The sequence below is a fragment of the Felis catus genome, chromosome F2 (assembly GCF_018350175.1).
Source record: "Felis catus isolate Fca126 chromosome F2, F.catus_Fca126_mat1.0, whole genome shotgun sequence".
NCBI classification, from domain to species: Eukaryota; Metazoa; Chordata; class Mammalia; order Carnivora; family Felidae; genus Felis; species Felis catus.
Genome location: NC_058385.1, coordinates 19,135,001 through 19,158,416, shown reverse-complemented (window position 1 = coordinate 19,158,416; position 23,416 = coordinate 19,135,001). Strand labels below are relative to the sequence as shown.

The 23,416-nt window shown below is 35.8% G+C and overlaps 1 protein-coding gene across 1 annotated transcript in view; it reads right to left on the bottom strand.

Moving 5' to 3' along the window:
* The window catches only part of CF2H8orf34 (chromosome F2 C8orf34 homolog), a 405,526-nt gene that overhangs the window by 80,803 nt on the left and 301,307 nt on the right, over nt 1-23,416 (bottom strand). Inside the window, 2 exon segments of the mRNA XM_019822764.3 lie at nt 9,236-9,312; nt 16,643-16,728. Coding sequence (XP_019678323.2) covers nt 9,236-9,312; nt 16,643-16,728 — 163 coding nt within the window.

Here is a 23,416-nt window from a genome sequence, read left to right as displayed (position 1 = left end):
GCACTGTTGGTGGGAAGGCAAATTGGTGCAGCCGCTCTGGAAAGCAGTGTGGATGTTCCTCAGAAAATTAAAAATAGACCTACCCTATGACCCAGCAATAGCACTGCTAGGAATTTATCCAAGGGATACAGGAGTACTGATGCATAGGGCCACTTGTATCCCAATGTTCATAGCAGCACTCTCAACAATAGCCAAATTATGGAAAGAGCCTAAATGTCCATCAACTGATGAATGGATAAAGAAATTGTGGTTTATATACACAATGGAATATTACGTGGCAATGAGAAAAAATGAAATATGGCCTTTTGTAGCAACGTGGATGGAACTGGAAAGTGTGATGCTAAGTGAAATAAGCCATACAGAGAAAGACAGATACCATATGGTTTCACTCTTATGTGGACCCTGAGAAACTTAACAGGAACCCATGGGGGAGGGGAAGGAAAGAAAAAAAAAAACAGGTTAGAGTGGGAGAGAGCCAAAGCATAAGAGACTGTTAAAAACTGAGAACAAACTGAGGGTTGATGGGGGGTGGGAGGGAGGAGAGGGTGGGTGATGGGTATTGAGGAGGGCACCTTTTGGGATGAGCACTGGGTGTTGTATGGAAACCAATTTGTCAATAAATTTCATAAAAAAAATAAATTAATTAATTAAAAAAAAAAAGACCAAAGATGTTCCATTTTACATTTATCAGTATGATAAATAGATTTTGTGAATTTTTTGTTTATTCATGAGCATACTTAATTCTATTAAGGGTTTTGGAGATTTCTGGCTAAAATGGCATATGGACTTTTTCTGGTTATGCATCAAGAACCTGAAATAGTTCATACTCTTTTAAGAATCTAGCCTCAGTTAGGGGCGCCTGGGTGGCTCAGTCAGTTAAGCATCTGACTTCAGCTCATGATCTCATGGTTTGTGGGTTCGAACCTCATGTCGGGCTCTGTGCTGACAGCTTGCTCAGAGCCTGGAGCCTGCTTTGGATTCTGTGTCTCCTTCTCTCTCTGCCTCTCCCCTGCTTGCACTCTGTCTTACTCTGTCTCTCAAAAATAAATAAATATTTTTTAAAAAATTTTAAAAGAATCTAGCCTGAAGAAAACACTGAGACACTGATGATTTTGTGCATGGTTGGTCTCCAAAGTATTATGTCCAAGCCCAAAATCTCAGAAGTGACCCAAAGCAGTGTTTTCAGTCCTTTTCACATCAAACCAAACATAGAAAATAATACTTGTACAACACACAGTGGAGTCTGGAATAGTCTGTTTGCAGCTGAATGGGCCTCAAAACAGTTACCAGGGGGCCTGGAATGCCTAGATCCCTACATATCTATCACTAGTTTGTGAACATCATCAATCTGGGACAAACTAGTTGGGCATAATCAGACTAAAAATCTAACATTAAATCAAATATAACATCTCTGTGTTATGGTTTGACACTAAAATTAAAGTCTTAAACTTTAAAAAGATACAGATATTGATCTAACTGATACCAAAACAGGTAAGAATAGGGGCAACTGGGTAGGTCGGTTGGTTAGACATCCAACTTCAGCTCACGTCATGATTTCACAGTTTGAGCCCCGCATCGGGGTCTGTGCAGACAGCTCAGAGCCTGGAGCCTGCTTCAGATTCTGTCTCCCTCTCTCTGCCTCTTCCCCTCTCTCTCTCAAAAATAAATAAACATTAAAAAAAATTTTTAAACAGGTAAGCATACAGTAATATACAGGTATCAAAATTAGGTTTACAAAGAATTTTATGTGAGACTATTGTCATTATGTTATGTAAAGAAGAATGTAATGTTGCTTGTTGACTACAGTCCTATTATGATAGGACATGTTTACCCATATACATGCTTAAAAATACTGGAAAACTAAAACATAACAATTCATCATTATATGTCATGATTTTGGATTTTAAGTTATATTTTTACTGGGTTTTCCAGAATTTATACAATAAATAGTATATTTTTGTAATAAAAATAAACAAGTTTGAAATAAAGAAAACTGTAACAGAGATGCCAGAAAGTTAAAGCAAATTGTAGCTGAAAAATATTTTGCACATTGAATGCTGAGATTGATGTTCATATTTTATTAACATTTGGAAATCTCTTTAAAAATCTGTGATGCTTGGAAAAGAAGAAAAAGAGTTCACTGTATTAAAAAGGGATGGTCATTCAGTATGACCCAACAGTCAAGATCCTTTCAAACGTAATGCCTAAAATAAATTTTTTTCCTAATGCTCTTTTAATACACATCATGTTAGGTCAACATAATAGCAAAATATATAGTATTTTTTCAGTTTGAATCAGCACATTCCTGACACTCCAACTTTATATGTGACCACTTCTTATAATATGAAAAAAAAAAGAAAAGAAAAAAGAAAAAAAATGACCTTGGTAAGATCACTGTGGTTCAGAGGGAAAGGAAGCCCACAGATGTTTAAGCTTTTGTAGGAAGCAGTTTGCATCCAATCATTTTTATGCAATCTATGTAGTTTTCTTAGCTGAAGAAGAAGATGATATGTAAATGAAAACCTTTTGGGGGGATCTTCCTGTTTTTTTTTATCTCCACTAAGTGACTTAATATTAACTTAATATGTTTCACACAAAAATAGGCCATTTCAACACACACCCTGCACATTTCCTAATCAGAGTATATATAGGGTTTTTACCTCACTACACAAACATAATCCATATTGCTTTTTTTCCTCTTCAGTCTATTTACACCCCAATAAAATGAAATTTTCAGTAGTTGGCAATCATTTTAATAAATAATTAGCACTAGTTATCTAACTTGAGAATAAAAATAATATGCCCTTAATCTCTCTGGATTTTGATTTAAGTATGGTAAATTTCTAAACTGTATCATCTTTTCCCTGTATATATGTTGTCTCAGCATTGTAGAATGTTCTACCCTTTGCCCACTGATTTATAATGTCAGCGGTCTCATTTAGCAAATTCTATATTGCTATGAGCCTTTTGGGCTGTCTGTCTGTTAGTTCCATTGGTCCCCTTGTCTATTCCTGAACCAGTAGTTAATTCTGTTGTTGCAGGTCAACTCTCATCACTCTTTTCTGTCCATACAGTCTTTGGTATTTGGGCCTTGTATTTCCTCTATGAATTTTAGAATGAATCTATCAAGGTTTATGAAAATTAAGCTGAGATTTTGAAGTTGCATTAAATGTAAAAATTTAAGAAAATTGCTAATTTTTTATAGTATCTTCTCACTCAACATTTTATATATATTTAGGTCATTTTTATATCTTTTAGTGAAGTTTTATCATTTTTTTCTATGTAGATATTATATTTAGAGTTATTTCTAGCTACTTTATAAATTACTCTCACCCTAAAAAAAGAATTAGCAATAAAGTCAAAATACTGAAAATGCCAAAATGTATTTTCTCTTTTGCCCATCATATTTATAAGAATTAGTGGACTCATCAAGGGTTGGGACCTCAGGATATTAACAGCATGCCTATGATTTGCTTAGAAATCAATTGTGCTTGCTCTACATCAGTGCATATTAGGTCATTCTTCCTTCCAACTATCTCAAAAACAAAATTAAGCAATTAAAACAATGTTTTAACAATTATTATGTCATACTTTATCATCTTAGGCCATTTTTTCCCCAATGCCAATGTAACATTTAGAAGTTACATTTTAAAAATTCATAGAAGTTTTTTAAAAAATAATATTTGCATAGGTTTAGGCAAATATTTCCATCTTCAATGTGTTAGAAATCAACAGACCTGAAATGTCAAAAGGAAAAAATCTCACTAGATTCCAAAATGTAGTCAGATAACTTTCCTACTATAGTACTTAATTTTAAGCAGTATTTTTGGTGTCCTAGATCTGTGGATGATACAGACCAAACAAAATTCCCCAGGCTAGAAGAAAAAAGAAATGGTAAAAATCCTACAGAGTTGAGCAAAACGCGTACTAATTGCTGTTACTTAGCAGACAATTCGTTGCTACAATTAGCTGCCAGCAATTTGTCCACAGTATCTTTCAAGAGACGAAATCCACCCTAACTTATTAGTTCTATCTGGAGAGATGATAATGACATCCATTTCTTCTCTTTATTACTTTGCAAGAGTACAGTTGAAATTTGCTTAGTCTTAATTCCATAAATGCTACTTGGTGTCTATTTTTTCTCCACACATAATAAGAGAAAAAATTGCAACATGTTCATTAGCCAGTTCATTCAACATTGTTTCCATTGACCAGCTGTTTAAATCAGTGTACACAGAATTATAAACCTTCCGAAATATGTGTAACAATATTTATTTATCATGAAATTATACTTGGGTATGAAAAAGAATTTGGAAGATGTTTACTGGAAACATTTAAATAGTCGAGTTGAGAAAAGAATGAAAAGACAAAATTTTCCTGAGGGGAGGGTTACATGCAGGGAAGAATATTAGTCAGAAACAAGATAGAAAGTAGGAGTATCAAAATTCATAAAGAAATTGTCTAACGGTCCCCTAAATATTCTTACCTGTGGTTTATACTGGAAAGCTACTGGTACAATTCTTGTTAAGTCTACATGACAATCTTATAATTTTATACCTTTTAAATGTCTATGTCTTTTTTGGCATGCCTTATGAGAGAAGAAATAAAGATCTGGCAAGAAGAAATGGGATAAAAGGAATGAATCTCCATGGGGACACACACTATTTGGCTTGAAAACAGTGTGTTGGTTTCTAGAGTGGAGAAATAAAAGGTGTTTGTGCAACCTATGTATTGCAAAAAGTCATAAGATTTTAGCAGATTGCAAAATTTCCTTTCATTCTCAGCAATCAGTGCTCCGTGTATGTAGTGGAATTCTTCTTTTAACGTAATTCCCAAGGGCACCCAGGATTTATTGAAAGAAGATTCCATGGTACTAATTAACAATCAGACAGGGACTAGAAATGCTGGTAGAACTCTGCCTACCTATGCACTTCATTGGCTGAATAAAGTGTTGTTGACCACAACTAATTCACCTAATTTTTTTTTCCGGTAAAAAGAAATTTATTTAGAACAATGTTCTTCTTATCAAAATTCTTTTCCGAATTTGTACATCAGTTGTATGTGTTACCAGAAGTCTGCATGTGTTTATCTTCATGCCTTCCAATTATAGTTGTTATCAAAAGAGAATCATATTTACATCTAACCCAAACTTACTTTTTTTAAACTTCATATTCACGAGATATAGGGAAAATGTGGTATGTGTTGGGTATTTCAACTTCAGACAATCAAGTCTACACCTTACTACTTGTGAGTGCAAGTAGAAAGAATCAATGAAGAGAAACAGACAGACACCATCCACTTGTCGCTACATCACTAAACAAAAATTTTTATTTACTAACCAACAAAGCACAATATTAGTCAAGATCAAAAGTAATCAAAGTTTGCCTCTAATCCAGATGATTCCAGAATCACCTGTGTCCCTTTTGAATCAAGTCTGTCATAAGTATGTTTTCTGAAACGTGTTATTATTTTGCCTTTCCCTTTCCTTCCAAGTCCCCCGCTAATATTAAGATCCCGCTTCTTATCATGCTGCAATGGTTTCTCAGACGCCTACGGTAAGTAAGGACCCAAGCAAAACTAGTCTTTTATGTTCCAAACTTACTGATCCTTTCCACTCATAAAAATCTACTTGTCATGGGGTCGCCTGGGTGGTTTGGTCGGTTAAGCAACCCACTCTTTTTTTTTTTTTTAATTTTTTTTTTTAACATTTATTTATTTTTGGGACAGAGAGAGACAGAGCATGAACGGGGGAGGGGCAGAGAGAGAGGGAGACACAGAATCGGAAATAGGCTCCAGGCTCTGAGCCATCAGCCCAGAGCCTGACACGGGGCTCGAACTCACGGACCGCGAGATCATGACCTGGCTGAAGTCCGACGCTTAACCGACTGCGCCACCCAGGCGCCCCATGCGACCCACTCTTGATTTCGACTCAGATCATGATCTCACAGTTTCGTGAGTTGGAGCCCCATATCAAAGCTCCATGCTCTCAGTTTGGCATTCTGGTTGTCCCTCTCTCCGCCCCTCTCCTGCTCACACTTTCTCTGTCTCTCTCAAAATAAATAAATAAACTAAAAAATATAAATATTATAAAAAATCTACCTGTCATGATCCGGTACCTCAAACTTCTACTTTTATACTATCTACTTAATCTAATGAATAATTCTACCTTTGATATTGGTGGCTGATAATGGCCTAATTTTCATCTTTTCTATATTTATATGTGCTATTTAATAGTGACCCTAGAGCCTTAGTAACTGTACGGACGCGACAAGTTCCGTGAGAGTTTGAGGCACTGGGAAATAGGAGTCTCAGTTCTGTCTTCTCTGTGTGACATGGGACAAATCACCAGATCTTTTGGAAGCTGGGTATACTCACCTAAAACTTAGAGTACTACTGATTTCACTGAAGGGTTGTCAATCCTACATACATAAGGACTTGCAAAATTCAGAGATGGTTGATATTAAGTATGTAAAAATGCTTAACAAAAAATATTGTAGAAATATGTGGTAGCATTATTATTACTACTATCATTGTAGTTAAACATAACTCATCAATAGATAAAGCTCTTCACAAGGAAAATGTACTAAAAATAGAACTTTTAGTACCTCCTGAAAACTTTCCCTACAGGAGTCCTTTCTAAAATTTTTCTTCTACTTTAGGAACTGATGTCTATTTACATAAAATCTTATGGGAATCTGCTCATGATGGGCTGATCGGTATTGACTAATGAATAAGTTAAAGAAGAGATTTACCAAGAAAAAAAAAGTAAGATGTTGAATGTTAAATGCCTTTTTAAATTATCTTTTCATCTTCTCATTAGACTCATATATGTGTTTCATACTTTCAAAACAAAATAGAATTTTTAAGATTGAGAAAGATATAGAAATTGTGAAGTTAAAAAATCATTGATATTCAATCTTTATGGATCATTGATCTAAAAAAAATGTCTGCACTCTATTTGTGAGCTAAAGGCCATAATCAGAATCTGCTGCTTGGTATTTTCTTCCTAAGAGTCTCTTTTTGCTGGTTCATTTGTAATAAATAGATTTATCTGACACATCTAGCTTTAAACCTCATAACATGTACATATGCTAAGAGACATTTCAGAATGCAGAAGGAGGAGGAGGAAAGGGAAATTTCAAAAAAATGACCTGTTTATTTGGGGGAGGATAAAAATGTAAATCCAAATGTTGCCTTTACCTCATTCAAATATTCACAAAATATTTTAAACACAAGTTAAGCCACTGGGGAAAACAGTTTTCAAGAGTCTTTTACCTACTTATTAATATCCAATGCCCAACATGGAAAGTTAGCAAATAAGACAGCATGTGTTGAAACTACTCTAGATGGATTTCAACATTTGTGGCATGTTTATATTTTTACAGGATGTGACTCAAAATTTGCTTTGAAGTATTTTGCATTTCTTACGGTAATAACGAAAAAAGTTTAGCTTCCTTCCAATTCTCCATTAATATTTAGATAAAGCCACAATTTTCTCTTTGATTTACCAAAAATACAATCTTAAAAAATATTACTTAGGGATTTTAAAGTATCATCTGAATTTTTCTGTAATCCATGTTTTCTTCATAATAAAAGCAGCTGTCAAGTAGAAATTATGTTCAGGGTCCCGATATAAATTTATACATGTATTATTTATATTCGGCATACTTCTCAAAAGAATTAGTTATTTTGACATTAAATAGAATCGTAGAATCTTTAAGAATCCAAAGTCTAATAACTGATAAGTGAAAACAAGCTAAATTGGCTTAGAACAAATCTTTGCATTAGGAAAGCACTTTGTGAGCACTGTGAAAAGAAAGCGAAAATCTCTCAGGGTCAGTTTGAAATCACTTGGGTAATAACCCCTTTGGGTTATTAGGCATTAGTAGGCAAGCCAAATACTATGGGACAGGATCTATCTTGATTTTAGAAAGTGATTAGGAAAAGAGTCTAGTGGCATTCTTTTACATATGAGGGAGACACCTGGACTTTGGCAAAATTCACAGATGATTAAAAACTGTTTGCAAACAGTAATGAATGAAACATTGTCACCACCTGAATGGTGACATGCCTTTGTCATCATGAGATTATCCAAACATTCTGAATTTTATAAATGCCAGAAAGTTCCTTTTTAAAAAGTTAATAAAACCCCAGATTATAATCCAAAAATAATATTTGTATCAACTACGTCCCCAGTGATACTTTCTGATGTGGGAACACTATTCAGAACCCTGGGTTTGGTTGTGGCAGAACCAACACTTTACAGTGGAGCTTGGCAAACAGGAATATGCTCAGAGAAAGTATCAGAGGTACTGAAATCTTTGAAAACTACAGTGTAAGAATTTGTTGAAAGAACAGATTGTGTTTTGGCTGAAAAAAAAAGTCTCAGATGAGAGATGCTACCAGCTTTTAATATCTGGAGATCAGTTAAGAGGAAGGAGAGAGGCCTCAGAAGAAACCAATCTTAAGACTCAGATCTCAGACTTTTGCCTCTGGAGCTGTGAGAAAGAAATTTCTGTTGTTTAAGCCCCCCAAGTCTGTGGTGCTTTGTTACAGCTGCCCTAGCAGGCTAATGAGGAGAATATTGTAGTGTATAAACCCAGTTTAAATATTAAATTTAAGATGATGCAAGACTTTGATAGCAACTTAAAGTCTTTCATGAACTTTATATTTGGAATTTACATGCAGATTTTATGTTTTCTGTGTTTATTCTTTTAACACTAAATTTGATTGAAAATCTTAAACCTAATGGTTTTCTCCCAATCTACTCTATTGAAGAGACACAGTGTAGCAAAAACTATCACAAAGACTTCACACCAATAATAGTAAGCTTATGTTATATGTAAACATTCAGGATATGCAGAACATTTGCTTTTTATCAAGATGTGTATAGTTAAACATAATGAAGGTTAGCATGGCAGCTCATAATCTTTTAGAATATTCACGTGCACAAACCAGCAGTTAATAAGCAGAACTTAGTTTTTCCTAACTTATTCAAATCTTTTTCCCCAATTGCTGAAAGAGCTAAGTCCAGCCTCGCTTGTATACCTGTAATCGAGCTGACCACCTACTGATACAAGCACTCAGCATGACTATGTGGGATATACCAGATGCACATCTGAAGATACTTCTCAATTTAAAGAATATTATTTCCTATTCCTTTTAGATTTTCCTATTGGTAATATACATTAGTTTTAGGAATTAAAAAAAAAAGTAAGTAAATGAGTGTACTTACAGGTCCTGTCAATTTAGACGCTTTCTCAAATTCTTCCCCCTCTTCCATTAGTGCTTCTTCAGTCCCTGGTAAAGAATCTATTTTTTACAAAAAGAATGAATATATTATTGTCACATTTTGCTTACTAACACTGTGATACATGAACCTATTATGAGAAGGATATTAAAATGACTGAATTGGTTATTGAAGAATTGTAGTGTCTGTGAGCTAGAATAAAGTGTAGAATGTTATTTATTTAGCTTAAAGACAACATACGAAAAATGTTCCGTATTTCTAATTTAGAATGGCACAATGAAATCAAAAGTGTATAACAGCTACAGTTATGCTAGAGCGAGCTTTCTTTTGGTGGATGATTCAGGTCATTGTTGGAACTTTTATTTAATGTCCATTTTCTGTCTTATAATTTTATATTTGTTTGTTTTATCTACCAACTATCTTTTCTCCCCTTACTTTTGGCTATATTTAAGCCAAAATATATCGGTGCTATACTTAAGCACAGATTTGCGCTCTCCTTATTAAATGGGATGGCAAATTATGAAAAGTTTGGAGAAAGGCACATACTATTAAATGGTGGTGGGTTTTCCATTTTAAGTATCAAGCGAGAAGTTGTAATTACTTAGCCTGACTCGCCTTGAGGAGTATTGGCTTTCAAATACACGAATAAAATGATGGCAAGCCTTCCCATATGTCTGCTGAGTTAAGTTAATGATAACAAGGAATCCTAAGGGTTATAAATAATTCTGCAATAAGGATAGATATGTGGAGCATTAGAAAGACTTTGTGTTTTAATAACCTTCTATTCAAATTTTAAAAATCAGTTAAGAGGAGGGTATTTTAAATCACTGGAAACTTTTAAAATTGATTTCTTATATTTATTAATATTTGAAAGAGCCATGATTCCCTAAAGACTTTCCTTTAGATTCACATACATATGCAGGCAGATTTTGTCTGCTGCATAAAATGTGCACTCTGGGAAAAAAAATCAGAGCATTAAATCCTTCAAACCCTTAATGGTCACCTAAGACCAGAGAGACTATGGAAAGCTTAGCACAAATCCATAATCATAGCTTTTGAACCATGGAGCTCTGTCTCCAATAATTCAGAGTTTTAGGTTCAAGAAGAAAAATTACTAAATCCCAATGCACATAGTTTATCTAGATGTAAATGTAGATTTCATTTTAGAACACATAATTCTTTCCAACATAAAACTAACTTTGGAGAATGACATATTTTCTCCAGGTGTAGATGCATTTTAAAATGTTATCTACTGCCCTTCCAAACAGAACAATGACATAAAAAAGAAGCAAATTTTTGTTGATAAAATCAACATAGGTGATGAGAATTACACCAAGTTCAAAAATATTAATTCATTTATGATGAGTACTTGAACCTCTATCTACTAAAACCCGGTTGTAAGGGTGACAGTAGGTAGATTATTTAAATTAGAATGTATAAATTAGCATAATTTAAGTCCTGCAAAGATGAATTATATTCTACATAACTGTGAGAGCAAATAATTTTGTATTTTGGTATTCACTCACTAATTTTTGTTTCACTTATGTGTTGAAATTATTATGTAAGTAGAGTATTGACTTAGTAAATAATATTAAAATGTTCTATTCAATATTACAAAGCAAATTATTTCATATACAGAAAAAGAAAACCAACCCTCTTGTGAATTTGTTGATTTTTAAATTTAGAAATACCACACTATAAGTGAGTTCTCAAGTTCTTCTCAGTGAGTTAATTTTAAAGAGTATTGTCATTCTGTTTGATTTTTGATGCATGTATGTACAAATCAATTCATTCATCCACTTATTTGTGTATTTGTATATTCATTTAAATTCAATAAATACCTCTGTGCCAGGTATTCAACTTCATGCTTTCAAAACAAGTTGAGCAAGATCATTTTCTATGACTCTCTCTCTCAGAATATATTTGAATACCTTTACAGTATTAATTTTTTAAAGAGAAATTAGTATTTATAAAGGGAAGGTAGTGGTAGCTTTCTTTGGTTTTACATCCTGTTCTGTTCTTGTTTTGGTTGAATTCTTCCTGGTTATTGGTGTCATATCCAGTGAGATCTACAATATAGACAGGTCCATTCAACTTAGTGCAGAGGAACAATTATGAAGTGCTACCACAATATTTGCAAATTTATATATCTGACCATATTAAACAGTATTGAGTTGAAAGGACCCTTGTAAATAGTCCAAATCCAGTGCCAAAATATCAGTCTAATATACCAGTAGGGACAATAGACATCATGAAAATAAAATCTTAGCATTTAATGCATGGAGGAGCACACTCTATTTTTTAAGTGTCTGAGTTCACTGCTTATTAGCAATAATTGGTGGGTACATATGTGCAAGCTTTTTTGCTCTGTCTGCTCCAGAACAACTTCTGTATAAAAGTATACTTACTTACTTACTTACTTACTAATAAAGTATAAATGATTTTCAAAATATAAACAATGAACTTTGAGCTTTTTTCAATCACATAGAGGGGAAAATGAGTACCTAAGTTTCTCAATATTAGAGAGTTTGTCTTGTCTTTTCATTTTAGAGAAGAAGAAGCCAAAGCATAGGAAGATAAAGTAATTTTTTTCAAAATCTAAGAGTATCTGGCAGCACTCAGAATAGAAGCTTAGCCAGTGTGGTTGACTGGGCATGCAGGCAGGAACCTCGAAATCTGTAGAGTTTATCACAATGTTTAGGTGTATCCAACTTCTTCCTCTCATTATTTTTACTCTTCCTGTTTTATGTCACAACAGGTTTTTTATGCAGAAAGTTATACCTACACATAAAAATATGTATGTTTAGGGGCGCCTGGGTGGCTCAGTCGGTTAAGCGTCCGACTTCAGCCAGGTCACGATCTCACGGTCCGTGAGTTTGAGCCCCGCGTCAGGCTCTGGGCTGATGGCTCGGAGCCTGGAGCCTGTTTCCGATTCTGTGTCTCCCTCTCTCTCTGCCCCTCCCCCGTTCATGCTCTGTCTCTCTCTGAACCAAAAATGAATAAACGTTGAAAAAAAAATAAAAAAAAATGTATGTTTACTGAGCCAAGCTCAATTTGGATGTACAGTTCACATAAAAATCACATCAGCACATTTGGATAATGCCAAAAATATTTAATAACTGAATCTAATGATCTAACTTAATTGGAAAAGAGTGTACTGAATCAGAAACTTATATTTTGTCATTTGCTGATTAGGTCTTTGAATATTTGAATGTGAAAAATTCAGGGTGTAAGAAATTCAAGAAAGGAACTTAATGAATATTTTTCCTCCAGTGGATGCAAATAGGTATAATCAACCACATATTAGTGATGATGCATCGTTAAATTTTCCAAAAAAAATTAAATCCCTACAATACTCAGTTATTATGCAAATGTGATTGTGGAAGGATATATATCTCCTTGGTGGATTAGTGGATTTCAGTGGTTTTGATAAAATTAAAAAGCCAGTAATTAAGTAATAGCTGTTTTGTGTCTAGTTTTATATCAGGCATGATGGGGAATACAAGAGGACCTCAAGAAGCATATAATCCAATCGAGTGGGAAGAAAACACAAGAAGTAATTAAAAAACTATTAAGGAAAAAGGAAACAAACAAACAAACAAACAAACAACATTGGAGGGGGCTAGACACCAGGGAGACTTGACATGATCTTAGAACATAGGATCTGAATAGGCAGAGGGAAGGAGAAAGAACTTACTATGAATCAGGAAAGAATGGCTTACGTAAAGGTACACATGCAAGACTACCAGTGAGAAGAAGCCAGACACTCCAAAAGCTACAGTGTCACCAAATGGCCAACCTGGGTCCTCCATGTTCCTAGTACCACCACATTGTTCAACTTTCGCTGTCAGTGTTAAAGGTCTATCATGGTAGTGTGTAATCTCATCAGTACTGCAAGAGATTTAGATATATAGAAACTATTATCATTTCCTGTATTGTGCTACCTTCACATTGGTTTATGTTCCACAATACTTTGTTTTTTGGTTTTTTTTTTTTATTTTTTTAATGTTTATTTATTTTTGAGACAGAGAGAGACAGAGCATGAACGGGGGAGGGTCAGAGAGAGAGACACACACACAGAATCTGAAACAGGCTCCAGGCTCTGAGCTGTCAGCACAGAGCCTGATGTGGGGCTCGAACCCATGGACCGTGAGATCACGACCTGAGCTGAGGTCAGATGCTCAACCAACTGAGCCACCCAGGTGCTCCTGTTTTTTTTTGTTTTTTAATGTTTAATGTTGTTAATATTTGACATGTAAAAAAGTATATACAGTTGACCTTTGAACAACATGAGTTTCAACTGTATGGGTCCCCTTGCATAGGATTTCTTTCAATAAATACAGTGCGGTACCATAAATGTATTTTTCTTATGATTTTCTTAACATTTTCTTTTCTCTAGCTTACTTTACTATAAGAATATAGTATATAATACATACAACGTATAAAATATGTGTTAACTGTTTATATTATCGGTAAGACTTCTGATCAGCAGTAGTCTATTAGCAATTAAGTTTTTAGGGACTCAAAAGTTATATTCAGATTTTTCCCTGTTCAGGGGATCAGCACCCCAAATCCCCACATTGTTCAAGAGCCAATTGTATACAATATATATGTAGATTAAATATATATATATGTATGTATATATATGTATATATATATGTGTGTGTATATATATATAGTATATTTAGGTTACAAAGCACAGTGATAAACACCTCAAACCCACCTCCTAACTTAAGAATTAGAACATTTCCAGCAACCTACATATACCTGTGAGCACCTTCCTTATCCCATCTCCTTGTTTCCCTTATCCCTTGAGGACATCCATCATCTTGAGTCTTTAATTCCCTTCTTTAAATATAGTTTTATCACTTATGTATATTTTCCTAAAGAAGATATTATGTAGATTTGCTAGTTTTGAGCTTTACAAAAATGGCATTCTATGACTTACCTTTGTTCAATCAATATTACGCTTTTAAGACTTGTTCAATTGTGAGCTGTGACTTGCCCATACTGAATTGGAAGACCCACTGTCATTTTCAGATCAGTTGCTTTAAATCAGATATGGTGAGAGTATTTACATCATCGAAAGCATCAATCTCTACAAATCAGGGCTTTCTTTCCAAAGAAAGCTTTGTTAACATTTACCAGCACACTTCTGATTTCATTCATCCTATGTGCGTACTTGAAACGCAGTTTCCTATAATGCAATAATTCCACGGTGTATCCATTTTCCTGTCCACCAGCATATCAACAAAGTTTGTTCACATTTTATGGTACAGGAGACTTGTTTCTCAAGGATATTCACCCAGAAGTAGAGTTTCTGAGCTTTAGAGTATATGAATATTCAAGATTTTAAAATAATGGAAAACTGTTTCCAAAATTGTTTATACCCCACCTATAGTGTATGAGTTTCCTTTGATCTCTGTCTTCACCAGCACTTGCCTTTGCCAGATTTCCTAATTAACATCAAGCCAAAGATTGTAAAACAGCATCCTTCTATGGTCTTAATTTGCCTTTCCTTGATTACTAAAGTAGTCAAGCATTTTTCATGTGCTCATTGGCAATTTGTGTTTCCTCTTCTGTGAAATATCTATTCGTATCTGTTGTTTATTTTTCTATTGGTTTGTTGATCTTTATTAAATTGTACATTGTTTATGTATTCTAAATATTAATCTTTAATCAGTGACAAATATGTTGTAAGTGTATTTTGCTATTTTATGGCTTATCAATTTACTTATTTCTGACATCTCTTGATGAACAGGAGTTCTTAACACTCTGTAGTTGAATTAAAATACTGTTTTTAATGTTAAGGGATTTTTTTCCCACCTTATTCTTTTTTTGTTTAAATATGAAATTTATTGCCAAATTGGTTTCCATACAACACCCAGTGCTCATCCCAACAGGTGCCTTCCTCAGTACCCAGCACCCACCCTCCCATCCCTCCCACCCCCCATCAATCCTCAGTTTGTTCTCAGTTTTTAAGAGTCTCTTATGCTTTGGCTCCCTCCCTCTCTAACCTTTTTTTTTTCCTTCCCCTCCCCCATGGTCTTCTGTTAAGTTTCTCAGGATCCACATAAGAGTGAAACCATATGGTATCTGTCTTTCTCTGTATGACTTATTTCACTTAGCATAACACTCTCTAGTTCCATCCACGTTGCTACAAAAGGCCTTATTTCATTCTTTCTCATTGCCACGTAGTATTCCATTGTGTATATAAACCACAACTTCTTTATCCATTCACCAGTTGATGGACATTTAGGCTCTTTCCATAATCTGGCTATTGTTGAAAGTGCTTCTATAAACATTGGGGTACAAGTGCTGCTATAAACATTGGGGTACAAGTGGGGTACAATGCATCAGAACTCCTGTATCCCGTGTTTTCCCATCTTCTTTAATATGTCCTTCTCTATCCAAATGTAAGGAAATATTTTTCTATAGTTTCTTTTCTAACTAGCCCAATTGGATTTAACAACTGCATCTAGTTAGAATACTGAATAATGATGCAGTGATTTATCTTAGACGTCATTGTCGTGGCATTACATCTACTTATTTACTTATTCAGGCAACATTTTGAAGTGCCCTGACATGATCTTAATATCCTGTGTGAAGGAGTTTGAATTTTGTCCCATAGAAAATAGAATGAAATAAGCTTCTTCATATTTAGAAAGCTAATGAACTAAAAAGAGATAAGATAGTACAAGGAGTGCCTATTTACGGGTTTGTTACCCTTGGCAGAGGAAGAGGACGAAAACACAGACTAGGCAGTGTCAGGGGAAATGAGGAGGAGGCTGGCTTGGAGGGGGAATTCTGAGGTAACACTGACATGATTCGAGGCCAACTTAATATAGGGCTGAGACAGAGGGAGGAAAACCAAGTATGATGTTGACATTCTGGCGGGCAAGGCTCATTTTCAATGATGTGAAAATGAGCATAAGCAATGTACATTACAAAAGCCAGCTGAAATTAGGGACAAAATTTGGCGAGTAGCCAACATAGAGTTGACCTGTTTGTACCTAGAACAGGCACAGACATTAAGAGGCTGCTCCTCAGAATCCACACATCCTGCTTCTTTTCTCCTTTGCCCTTAACCTCCTGACGCACACAGCCTGAGGGAATGGTGGACATGTGAATGGCCATTACCATGATTTGGTGTGGGGTGAGATCTTTGGTTTTAGCTTCTTTCTTTCTCTCTCTCTTTCTTTCTTTCTTCCTTCCTTCCTTCCTTCCTTCCTTCCTTCCTTCCTTCCTTCTTTCTTTCTTCTTTCTTTCTTCTTTCTTTCTTTCTTTCTTTCTTTCTTTCTTTCTTTCTTTCTTTCTTTCTTTCTTTCTTTCTTTCTTTCTTTCTTAAGTGCCACTAAAGTTACAGTAAATATTGTTGGATTTAAAACTTACCCAAAGAATCTGGGACTATTTCATCTGGAGAAAGAAGTACTTGTGACGTCTCTTCTGTCCTTTCTGCCAGGTTATCTCCTTGAAGCCTAAATAATTAAAAATGGTCATTGAAACCTCAAATAGTGTTGAATTGTGAAATGTGAACTATATACTACGAGGACATCGCTTCTAAACTTAAAATCAGACTTGCTTCCTCACAAGGGAATTAAAGTTTTACTAAAGCATTTGTCACATAGTGTTTTTGTTTTTCTAACCTTTAAGGATAAGTCTTTCATCATCTTTTCTCCTATGTTCATGGCAAGATTAGTATAGGCAGAATCTGCTTTTTTTCTCAGCCTCACTGGAGGAAGGTTTGTAAGCAAATGTTTTCACTGAAACTACAACGGGGAAGTGAGTGGAAAAAGAGCAAGAGTCCCACACAGAGTACTCTCCTGGCTTCTGGGTCCAGGGGCAGAAGAGGGTTTCTACATAGCGGCTCATCAGACACAGGTCTCCACATTAACCAAACTTGAGCTTAAAGGCCTGCACATCAAGGTAAGTCTCAACACTGGCAGTGAAGATTCCTAATATGTATGACTGCCCGGGGTTCTCCAAGACACTGGGTCTTCAGGAAGGGAAGACCCATGGATACTTTCAGGGCAATATATTACTGAGCTTCTGTATGCACCTTGCTATAGTGAGACTAGCAATACCTAATTCAAACAGTCTGGACTTATATTATACTATGAAACCACTCTATCAGAAGAGTGGTTATCCATCATTGTTGGAACTCTGTCCTAAGAATAAGGTCCGCTAATGTTGGAGGACAATATATCAAATAATCCAGAGATTGGAAGTTTCTATCAGTGCCTTACTTTTTTCTTGCATTGAGCTACTGGCAAGTGCCCTCACGGGAGAATATTAATAAAGGCATAACAAACAGCATTACTATTTTTAAAAATACAAACTTAAGTACAATTCACACCTGCACCATGCTCAAAAGTTCAACTTTTCAACTATTTTACATCTTTGCTTTTATATACCACAGTGGAATCACAAAATAATTTGCATTTTACTTTTGCAGTTTAAAGCATATATGTATGACTCTTTATCTTTTGTGTAATTATAAATATTATAAATTATATTTTCATTTTTATTCAGTATTAAATTTTGTACATTTTTGTATAGAGTACACATTAATACTCACATATTACCTTTTATACACAAAACCACATTTACTGTATTACATAAGCTAATTAAAGAATTATCAAGGGTAATTTCCTGAGAGTCATAACACTTTTTGATCAAATATATGTAAATTTATATTTTTTTGATTGACTTTACTTTGAATTAAGGTTTTAAATTTTACTTTGAAAGAGCAGCATCACTTTTAAATGAATGATTTAACTACATGTCAATTCTGCCCAATTATTTCTTCTTATTTTGTTTATTTCCAATATTAGAGTAAATACTTTACTAATCTACAATATCAAATATTCTTTTCTGCATTTTCTTTTTTTTTTTTTATTTTTTTTTTCAACGTTTATTTTTTATTTTTGGGACAGAGAGAGACAGAGCATGAACGGGGGAGGGGCAGAGAGAGAGGGAGACACAGAATCGGAAACAGGCTCCAGGCTCTGAGCCATCAGCCCAGAGCCTGACGCGGGGCTCAAACTCACGGACTGCGAGATCGTGACCTGGCTAAAGTCGGACGCTTAACCGACTGCGCCACCCAGGCGCCCCTGCATTTTCTTTATCTAGGACCATTTCATCAAAGTTTCAAAGAGGGAAAGTATGTAGAAACAAGTGATATGAAAGGTATAATAAGTAAAATTTATCATTCAAAATTGGCAATGAACGTCAACACATTTAGGTATCTCGATTTAGGTATCTCAAAAAACCTAAATGGAAAATAAATATCCAACAAAGGCAGAAAGAAGCAAAAAATAAAAACTAAGTTGTAATTTTTTTTTGCTTATTGAAAGCTTCCATAAAAATATTTAGTATTTATTAACATACTCCGTAATAAGCCTAATGCTGTAGAGATGTAAATAAATTACAAATGACCCTGATTTCACAGACTTCAATTTAGCTGAGTCGAAAAGATAAATGGCCATGCAAACAACCCAACAAACTGGGTGGCCTTGGAGCTGGCTCATCTTTGTCCAAACACTGCCCTCCAGATACCTTAAGAGGTGGATTTACCGTGATTTGGCAGCAATTGCATTGTGGAATGCTTCACAGCCCTGCTATCCTTGAGCGCTCTGCCAATGTTTCCCGAGCTGTAATCCACACAGCACTACTTCTGTAAGAGGTTAATAGGCACTATGCAAACAAGGGTTATGTGGGCAAGTCCGGGAAATACAGTCTTAATAAAAGTTCAATCTGTTTTTTCTTTACACTACAAGAGTTTTACTTATACTCCCAAGTCTTTTCTCTGCTTTCTAAAACCTTTTCCATATGAAACACTCTTCTGCATTCTCAGTCCCTAAACAAAATGCTTCCTGCTCCTTCTTGTCATCATCAAAACCCTTTTGTCTTCTCAGAACATTACATCCCTTTTTTCCTCTAAGACCATGACAGCGCCTCCTCTCCAAAGGAGGCTGCCTAATCCCTTGACCTCAGATAACACAGAATTTGAAATATTAACCTTCCTTCTTTCTCCCTGTAAAGACTTTGCTCAGACTCAAACTTTTCTTCTTCAACTCAAGTCACTATTATCTTGAATGCTTTTCATGTTCTTGTGTATCTACCCACTAATTTCAAATCCCTTATTTCAAATCTGGAGATCTTTCCTTCTACTTCACCTTCCCTAGCCCAAGGACAGACAACCCCAAATTGGTCCGTATCAGCAATATTTAAATCCAATGTTCTGTTTTCTAACGACAAACTCTTTTAGGCTCTTTTACAAACTCGCTATCCTTCACACTTTCTCCTCAATCAAATACAGGTCTCCAGGGGCGCCTGGGTGGTGCAGTCGGTTAGGCGTCCGACTTCAGCCAGGTCACGATCTCACGGTCCGTGAGTTCGAGCCCCGTGTCAGGCTCTGGGCTGATGGCTCAGAGCCTGGAGCCTGTTTCCGATTCTGTGTCTCCCTCTCTCTCTGCCCCTTCCCCGTTCATGCTCTGTCTCTCTCTGTCCCAAAAATAAATAAACGTTGAAAAAAAAATTAAAAAAAAAAAAATACAGGTCTCCAGTTTCTATTTTCTCCGAGGTATCTGGCCTCTCCTGACTCCAGTTCTGCGCTACGCAGCTGGGACTTGTGGTCCTCAGTTCCCATGAACCTACATCCTCCTGTCATTACTGACCAACCAGACCCTAATTTTGTATTAATCCATCGTTTTCCTACACATGTGCACCTGGGGCAATGCTGGAGAAAATCGGACACTCTAGAATTGGTGAGTTACAAGTCAATGGTCCCCAACTTTAAAGTTGGTCTTCTTGGTTGTCTGTCTTCCATTCCTTTCAAAATCGTTACAAAACTATAACCTCTTTTTTAGGTCACCTAGAAAAACTGTATGTTAAGGAATAAAGATCTGCTACTCTCCCTCACACAGCACCTACAGAATTACCTTCACCCCAACCAGTATTTACCACTTTGCCAATTCACAAAGGGTGAGGGGCTCTCTCTCTTGTGTAAGGCTTAGACCATCCACTTAGACTGGTGATTTGAATCCCATCAACTCATCTCTCTCGGACCTTAATTTATTTTATCCACCACAATTGATTCTGTTCATCTCCACTGTTCATTTCCCACAGCATAGAAGCAAGCTCATTTGTCTTTCAGCCTTAAAAAACAAACAAACACAAAACAAAATCCCTCCCATAGTTATCCCAAACATTTAACAGCTGCTTTTTCTTGGTCATCCTTCTTTGAGCCAACCTCCCTAAATATTCTTCATTCAGCATCTTTGCTTCCACCGTTTTCATTCATCCCTCAACTTATTTTAATTTGGTTTGTGTCTCTACCATTCTGAAATGAAATGACTCTCTAACCTTCTAATTGTCATATAAAACAGGAGCTTTTCACACCTTGTTTTTATTTAACTTTCAACTGTACTTTGTATGAACACTCTTTTCCCACTCTTTTTTACACCACCTCCCTGAATCAGCTCGTCTACTCATGGTTTTAGCCACATAGAGATCGCTTTTTTTCAAATCTTTATCTAGAATCCTCAGCTCAAATTTTTGTAAGGACATTTTACTTGGATGCACCATGAGCATCTCAAAGGCAACATATCCAAAAGCAAACTAATTTTCATCATCACCCTGTTTTGCATCCCACGTGGCTAATCAGTTGCAGTGTTGCTAATTACACCTCCTAAGGAGATGTCCTGAATCCATCGCTTCTTTATACATTACTATAATATTGTTGCTTATTTTGATTTCCCTAGATTATTATATCATGTCCTCACAGATAGTCATACTTAGAAACTGGCCCTCCAAAAATACATTTTCCATATGGCTACCAGCATACTCAAAACAAATCCAACCACATTACTCTAATGATTTAAGTATTTTAGTGCAAGAGATCTTAACATTAGTATTTTTAGAGGGTTTGTGGGCAGGTTTTATGAGAATCACAATAATTCACGAGAAATGGAATGAAAAGTTTTTGGCAGATGTGCTCTTTTTGGACAGGGGGACAATAACTTCAACCAGATTTTCAAAATAATCCTTGGCTCAAAAAAGTTTAAGAACGACCATTTTTACCGGATTTTCATCACCTGCAAGATGAGTTATGGCTTCCTTATCAAGTCATTTGAGTTTCTCTATCACACAACTCCTACCTATCTCTGCAAATTCTTCTTTTGTTTTATACTCCATAAACACCACTGCTTTTACTTTTTTGCAGATGTTTTTATTAAGTCTCTGTGTTATTATATCATTATCTCTGATGTGACTTACTTTCCCCCATTTTACTTTTGGCTTAATCCTACTTTTTCATTCTAGATTCTTATCTTTTCAGAAGCTTTTCTTCCAGAAGTCTTAGCACCTATGCACATCTTGACCATGGCTTTTTCTTTACTATATTTTAATTGTCTGTTCAGATGTCTGTTTGTCAATAAATTCCAAGTCTTAAAGGCAGGAATTTTATTTTCCTGTCCCTAAAACCTAGCTTAGGTTGAACTTGATACATTGTAAGCTCTAAAAGATATTTCTTAACTAGTGATTAGTTCACCTTGGAGATAATGACAGGAAGATAGAGCTCACCCTATATATACGAGGAATTTTCTACAGAATATGATAATAGAGTTATATTTTCTTGAAAAGAAGTAAAAATATCCTGTGTATATTTAGGGTTAAGCAGCTCTTAGCCTAGTTAACCCTAATGCAGAGCATGAGACAGAGGCTTATGTGCAAGTGTTTGTATGATCTGGGCGGCAGGATTGAAGGACATGGGAGTAAAACACAAAAGGAGAGAAAGCCAATATAAGGATGCGTTATTGAGCCAGCCCCTGTACGGGCAGCTTCTGCATAATCCCACAAGAATTCTGAGGATACTTATGAAACGTGTCCATTTGAAGTATGAAAGGGTAAAGAATTTATCCATAGGTTCCTGGTCAAGGGTGGTCTATGAGCTTTGATAACCCTGAACTTTTAAACTGCACATAACTTGGTTGTGAGTGATCCTCACTGGCCATCCCAAGGCAGGAAATAAGACATAAAAGATACTAGCGAAAATGAGATGCTGAGGGTTACACCTGCACAAAGCTGGCTGCCGCAATTAGAAACATGTGCAGATACAGTTGCTAATAAGAGGTATTTGAAATGGCATACAAGTGGGGCAGATAACGACAGTAAATGTGTTTGGGTTTAAGATAAATCAACCAGATTTAATTTTATATTGACCACTGAGACCTGACTGAAGGAAAGGCTATTATAAATATAAGTAAACTCTTTCTCCAAGTTTGTGAGTCAACAATCAGCTTCCATTGAGTCAGTCTTAGCAGTGAACTAAGCCATGAAAAAGAGCATCCTCAGAGACTGTTGTAATGCCTGTCACAGAGCCTATCATGGTACCACATGCATATGATCAATAGATATTTGTTAAGTATATGTTATCAAAAAGTTCCTGGGTCTCATAAGGTAGACTTAAGAACAATGTACCAGTCAATAGAAAGAAGATTGAAGCTCATTCAGGAGATTGGTAGGTACAGTATTGGTTCAAATTTTGCTTGTTTGGGGATGTTTTGAGATTTGGCTGATCCCAATGTCTAATTCTATAAGAAGAAGCAAGGAAACCAAAAGGGGCCAAGTAGCAGTCCAGTCCCAGTCCAAAATGGTCAGTAGAAACACAGTCCTCCCAGCCATTTCCATTCAGATGAGGAAGTTTTGAACAGTGGGAGGAGAGAGATGATTAGTGCCACTTCTTTTTTATACTTAAAAAAATCCAAAACACTCAAAAAGGAGACATATTTTCCTTTCCTTTAAATCTCTGGTATTGTCGGGGCGCCTGGGTGGCGCAGTCGGTTAAGCGTCCGACTTCAGCCAGGTCACGATCTCGCGGTCCGTGAGTTCGAGCCCCGCGTCGGGCTCTGGGCTGATGGCTCGGAGCCTGGAGCCTGTTTCCGATTCTGTGTCTCCCTCTCTTTCTGCCCCTCCCCCGTTCATGCTCTGTCTCTCTCTGTCCCAAAAATAAATTAAAAACGTTGAAAAAAAATTTTAAATCTCTGGTATTGTCAATCCGATTAAACTATGTGATGTGAGGAGAGAAGATTCAAATAAGTGAATTCTTACTTTTTCATTTTGGCCTTGAAGACATTCAAATCCATGAGCACTTATCCTTCTGTT